Source organism: Pygoscelis adeliae, unplaced genomic scaffold (genome assembly GCF_000699105.1).
Source record: "Pygoscelis adeliae isolate BGI_AS28 unplaced genomic scaffold, ASM69910v1 Scaffold241, whole genome shotgun sequence".
Lineage (NCBI taxonomy): Eukaryota > Metazoa > Chordata > Aves > Sphenisciformes > Spheniscidae > Pygoscelis > Pygoscelis adeliae.
Genome location: NW_008824056.1, coordinates 1508537 through 1515000, shown reverse-complemented (window position 1 = coordinate 1515000; position 6464 = coordinate 1508537). Strand labels below are relative to the sequence as shown.

At 47.0% G+C, this 6464-nt stretch overlaps 1 protein-coding gene across 1 annotated transcript in view; it reads left to right on the top strand.

Moving 5' to 3' along the window:
- LOC103925243 (schwannomin-interacting protein 1) overlaps nucleotides 1-5441 on the top strand; it is a 14577-nt gene extending 9136 nt beyond the window's left edge. The window contains exons 5-7 of the mRNA XM_009333923.1: nucleotides 221-344; nucleotides 1813-1906; nucleotides 3404-5441. Of these exons, the coding sequence (XP_009332198.1) occupies nucleotides 221-344; nucleotides 1813-1906; nucleotides 3404-3455 (270 nt within the window). The 3' untranslated portion in view covers nucleotides 3456-5441. The remainder of the gene's footprint in view (nucleotides 1-220; nucleotides 345-1812; nucleotides 1907-3403) is intronic.
- Nucleotides 5442-6464: the final 1023 nt, after the last annotated feature.

Here is a 6464-nt window from a genome sequence, read left to right as displayed (position 1 = left end):
ACCATAGCCCTCGCCTCCCCTTGCATCAGTCCACCACTGATGCTGGTAGATCTGAAGACTTGGGTCAAATGTTGCGTAGATGTTTCAGCTCGTTTTGGTACTCTCAGTGCAGTCCTTGATGCAGGCTTGTGAGAGTGGGACGCCTGCAGTGCAAACTGCCGCTCTTCAGGAATTCAAGTAATTCGAAGAAAACAGTAAAAAACTGAAAATTTCTTTTCAGCTGCCACATATGCCTCATATAAGTGAATGCCTGATGAAGAGAAGTTTAAAACCCACTGATCTAAGAGACATGACTATCGGGCAGCTACAAGTGATAGTCAATGATCTCCACTCACAGATAGAAAGTAAGTGGTACTTGTTTAATTATTCTTTGGTATGTCCCATTTTAATTAAGAACAGTTCTCCAGGATACACATAGAAATGTTGATAAAGGTATAATAACACGAATATATGGAAGAGGCACACTGCAGAAGCTGGAGATGGAGTTCTTTCCAGATTTGGCTGCTTCAGCCTTTTTCTTTCCTTTTTTCAGTTTCTCCTAAAGTGCTCTCTTGGCTCCGTAAGAGAGGAGGGTTGTAGCATTGTGTCAGCACCTAACGCCCCACTTGTAACTCAAAACCTGGTCGGGTAAAAATAGTCTTGGGAAATCTGCCTGTCCTGGAAGCGCCTACTATTGGTGGCTTTATGGCTGCATCTTCATGTGACGCTATGCCATGGCATCAAAACCATCCGTAAGTGGAGAAGCCCTCCAGTTTAGCAAACATCGTGGGGTAAATCCACTCTTGCAGTGCTTCAGTGCATTTCATGGGTCGTTGCATTCGCCCACAGGGACAGTGCCCCACCAACTCAACTGTCTTTGCTCTCTCCCGAAGATCCAGGGTTTTTTTCCCCCTCAAGGGATCTCCATCTTCCAATTAATTAATTAATTAACAGTTTTGGGAGTAGACTTCTCTGGTGGCTGTAGGTCAAAAAAAAGGTTGGTTGGGAGCTGCTGTGCTGCTCCTCCCCTACTCGCATTGGTTAATTGGCATCCCTTCCGGAAGCAGCCCTGCTGAGAATGCAGAGCTGCGCCATTGAGTCATGATTTGTTATTTTGTGCTACAAAGGCCAAAAAAAAAAAAAAATGCTCATTAATTAGCCTCACGTTAGAAAGCACCCAAGTACACCGAGCTTGCTTCCCAAACTGAAGAGGCATTAAACCAGTATAGCTGTATTTAAGCAGTCTGAACACCAGCTCTGGCAGTGAATGATGGGCAGGTACAGCCTTCAGGGTAGCCCGTGCCGGCAGGTAAATTTTTCACATGGTCCTTTTTGTTTTCTTCTTCTTCCCTGCTCTTTGACACAACCCCAAGCAAGAATCCAATGTCACAAACATCCCTTTTGAGCAGAGGGGCTGGCTTGGACGGTAATCCCAAACCAGGACAGGTGGGCAGCATGTTCTGTATTGCCGCAGGGAATTAAAAAGCTAAACCTTAGGCTGCCTGGCCGAGCGGCTCAGCTGCTTTCTGCAGCGTGTTTCTTGCTCAGGTTTATTGCCCACATGTGAGCAAAACCTGAACCGGTGGGACTCCAAGCACTGAGAAATTCATCTTTATTTTTGCTGCTGCATTAAGGTATTTCAAGAGAGGAATTGCTTGCATGCAGTGGCAAGGGGCTTACGGTTTATCTTAGAAAACATGCATCCTTTGGGGAAGTCCCTCCTGGTTCTCTGCACCACCTTATGTGTAATGCGGTGGGGAAGGATGATGTACAGGTCCCAAACCGGGGTTCCCCGGGACATCACAAACTCACCCCCTTTCTCCCTGGCACCAGGCTTGAACGAGGAGCTGGTGCAGCTGCTGCTCATTCGGGACGAGCTGCACACGGAGCAGGATGCCATGCTGGTGGACATCGAGGACCTGACCAGGTGAAGGAGGCTCCTCGGGGTATTTCTGTCTCCTCGCAGGTCCCAGCTCACCGTCAGCAGCACGTAGGGGTTTTCTTTTAGCAGAATTTCAGTAGGAAAGCCTTTGCCATCAAAGGTAGGTAGAAGGTAACGCTGCTGGCTGCAAGGCACGTGTTTCTCTGCCAAGTGCTGTGTGTCAAGAGGGGAGCAGGGCTGAGCGGGACGCTGCTTTCTCCTCCAAAACAAGAAATCAAGGCACTTGGGTTCTGGAGACAGTCAGTGGCTTTCAAGAGCTCCCCAAACGCAGGTGTTGGTGCATGCTCTTGAATTGGTGTTTCCCTTTCGGAAGCCTGAAAAGAGCCTGGGAAGGAGCAATGCTGCAAACCCCCAGTACATCCAAGGCAAATCCAAGCAGCTCCCCGTGTCACCCCACCCCTCTCACTGGGGTAAGCTACAGCCAATGAGCCTCCGCCCTCAGGAGGACTTGACCGACAGGAGAATTTCTGAGTCTCTTAAGTATTAATGTTCAATAGCCAATAAAATAGAAAGCCTTGCAGAATACAGGTGGGTTTCCTAAAGGACTCCATCTCCCAGTCGGCAAGGCTTAAGAGGCATTTTCCTTTGAGATAGTGTTTCTGCAGCGCATCACTAGTTAAGAAGCATTGAAAGCATTGGGGAAAAAAAGCTGAAAAAGGTGATACTGGTTATTGTCAGTGCACGAGGACTGCGGTTTCAGAACTGAAGCATTAAGCTTGCAAAAAATACGGCCTAAATTTGTTTCTATTTTAAAACATCGTGGTGCTGCATAGCAGCTGGTTGAGATTTGACAGTGCTCTGCCTGGAAAAAGTTTCTGCCAGCTGGGGTGGCCATGAGGGATTTGGGGAGCAGTTCTTGTGCTGCCTGTAGGGATGGCAGCCCTGGGGACAAGCAGGCAGGTTGTCACTTCTGAGTCTTGAAAGGCACCGTCACCGCTTCCCTTAACGAAGAGCAAGTGATGAAAGGGGGGGATTTGGGATGGGGGTGGAGCTGGGTCAGTAGACAAACACCAACGCCACCTTGCAACTCTTTCTCCTTCTGTGCTTCAGGAAATGCTTTGCTTCCTAGATGCAATTAACGGCAGCTTAGTAAATGAAATTATTTGGAAGGCTGGTCAGGATGGTGGGGGCTTTGGTGCATGTTGGGAGGCACCGGCTCTGCCCATGCCGGCACTGGTTCAGGGGTGAACGCGCCGGCCATCCCTGCAAGAAGGGAGGAAACGATCCCAGCTGACCCAAAACCGCTCTGGAGAAGGGTTTCCTCTCCCCTTTGCCCACCTCCTGGTCCCCTCCCGCCAGGAAGGAGCCTGGGCAGAGACCGCACATCCGTCACTTGGTGCTTGTTTTTTCCTTGGGAAAATGTTACTTTTGGGTTGCTGCCAGAGCGGCACAGATGCTGGCTTGGAGCACAGTCCTGCGTGTAGTTTGGGTTTCCACCTCCCCTCGGCGCAGTGCATAATGCAGCTTCTTTCCTCCCCCCAGACACGCTGAAAGTCAGCAGAAGCACATGGCAGAGAAGATGCCGGCAAAATGAACCCCGGAGCCCCAGGAGCAGAGCTTGAGCGAGACTTCATTTTGCTTCTGTGTGTGTCCAAGCGCTGATGTCCACGGTGGCGCACAAGAAAACCAGTGTTAGTCATTGACCATGTCTGAAGCTTTATGTCTGGTGATTGGCCTCTGCTTCTTAATTTATTTTAATTTTTTTACTCGTGCCACTAAATATCAGGCATTTTAATAATATTATTACAAAAAATGTACAGTACTTATAACATTATAAATCATGGGTGAGAAGAGAGGGTAGTTTAACTTTATTTTTGTTTGTTTAGAGATTTTCAGTTGAACGATATTTTACCATTGACTACTTTTTTATTCTTCACTGTAGTTTTAAAATAAAGAAACTGTACTTGACGGTGCTATACAAGTCAAAAAAATACATGCCTGCCTCGTAGTGAAGTTGTAGCTTTCAGTAATACGTATATTTTAATCAGTTTTCAACATTTTGTGAATGTTGACTACCTGACATTCATTTTTAGATGTGCTATTAACATTTGGTTGGATTCAGAGAGTTACCTTGAAAGTTTTATGTATAAATATGTAAAATAAAAATTTAAAAAATTGTTTCATATGATACGTCTTTTTGTTGCCTAGTGGTTGACTTTGGTGATGCACCAGTAATGTATTCCTCGAACTAAATGTGCAATTCCTAATTTGTCATCACCAGAAAGAGCCTTTTTTTTTTTTTTGCTGATCACATGAAATTATGGAAGGAAGACAGGATTTTTGTAGAGTTATTTATTTGTAAGTTCATAATGTATGTATGACATGGACTTGAGATTCTTCTATAATAACATTCACTGAGCCCTAATATTGTGACTATTGTTAGAATCAGCAGGTGCATACCATAGATGGTTTTTTTTATATTTTATTGTCTGGGCTAAATATTTAAATGACTCACCAATGTCAGAAATAAAAAAAAATCTATGTTAAAAATCTAAGCAGCATATTAAATGTATTATATATGGTAATTACTCACCTCTCTGCCTTTGGGCTGGGCTCCCCGTTAGTATCTGTGTTCATCAGCTGAGTGCTGGTTGCGTGCTCCTTTGCGCGTACAGGAGGAGGGACGCTGGGAGACTAATAGGTCTGTCTCCATCCCTCATTTATTTGATTTAATGCTGAAACAGCTTGTCCATCCCCTTCCTAAGGCAGCCTGGCCGTAGCCAGCAGCAGACACATGTCGTGCGCACCAGCTTTTACATTTTAATTCTTTTTTCCTTGGGGGCAAATTCATCTTAGCAAAGGGTCTGGCTAATGACTTATTCAGGGTGTTTTCAGAAAAGCATGAACTGCATTAAAATTTCATCCCCCACCAAGAATGTATTTCATAAAATGACTTCTTTTTCCCCCCTATTTTTGCAGAAAGTGCAGGTTATGGAAGTGCCAGCCCTCAGCAGGGTTTGGTGGAGCTGGGGTGGGGAGGGGGGATTGTTTTTTAGGATTGTTTTTCCTTTCCTGGGAGTTGCTCCACGGGGTTTCCAGTGGACAGTCCCTGTCCCACAGCCCCCCGGGGGGGGGGCACGTCCTGTGTCCCTGCTGGGTATTGTCCCCGAGCAGGGAGCTGTGCCTGCCCCTGGCTTTTGCAGAAAGATGCTGGGACGGGTTAGGCTGGAGAGCCCTCACGGGCAGACCAGGGACAATATAAACTCCTCTTACTTTGCTTTTTTTGAATCTATGCAGGAAAAAGAAATATATTGGGAGTGTTAATTTCCCTGTAGCTCTGGTTGGCTTGATGCTGTTGCCTGCACGTGGGGAGACCTGCTGGGTTTTATATTTCTACTCTGTAAAATGCCGTGTTTGCAGTGCTCTGAGTCCAAAATAGTCCCCGTGGGGCGCAGAGCTGGTGCCTCTATCAGAAGCAGCTGTTCGGTATCAGTGAGGAGGTGCCTGCCACTGGATTTAAAGCATGAACAGCAAAAGCCCCAAATACAAAAAGTTTGCTCTCAGCTTTAAAAAAAAAAAAGCAAGAAAGCCCCCGGGTGCTCCCTTGGAACCCCATGCCCTCCGCAGCCGCCCCCGGCCTCATCCCTGGCATCGCCCCCTGCCAGGGTCCAGCTTGTGGGGCACCGGGATGAGGCAGCCTGGGCAGGCTGGAGTTTCATTCCCTTGCTAAGTGCCTTTAACTTGCTGAAGAGAACTAGTTATTCCGGTCACCTACCACTGGTTTTCCCCCTTACATCCTTAGGGGATTGGGTTTTTTTAAGAAAAAGTGTGTTTCTGGGTAACTGCATCTCCTTGGCTCTGTGTCCTGTGTACCGAGGTGTCATGCTGGTGTATATGATGGCAATGCTGTGGAATTAATGGATTAAATGACGTTTTTTTAGCAGAAAAAGGTGTTGTGTGGTTTCTGAGCTGCTGCTGCCGCCCTGTCAGAGGCAATATGTATTTTGTCACCTATTTCTTTCTGGGTATCGGTCCCACTTTCTGAGTCTTCTGTATCCTCCTGGGTGGGTTTTTGGTTCCTCCTCCCCTTGTCCCCACCAAACATAAACCGCCTCGCACGGGATGCCGAACTTTGCAGTGTTTTCCTTCTGCAGGTTGCCCACAGCTCACTGTGTGCAACGTGAAAAGTACATCCTGAGACTAGAAGTCACCAAAAATACCTGATGCAGTCAGCAAAAACACCTACCCACCCTGCATACGCATGGGGCTATGGGGCTGGGGGGTGCCACAAGCTCCCTGCATCGCCCAGCCTGCCACCCTCTGTGCACCAGCCACACTTGGCTGTAGCTAATTCTGTATATCCACAGGGAATAGCAGCTCCTCATAGCATGAGATTTTTGGGAGCCCCATCCTTGGGGAGAATTTGGGGGTTTTGTTCTGCCTCGCTTCTTTTTTTTTTTTTTTTTTTTAACATTTTTCTTCCATGAATGGGGCATTTACACGGTTCTACTTGGGACTCCCAGTATCAGTACTGTAACCCTGGAGCCGAATTCCCCAAAGGAGACTCAAAGGGCTCTCAGTCAAAAGGTTGCTTTCGGGGGTG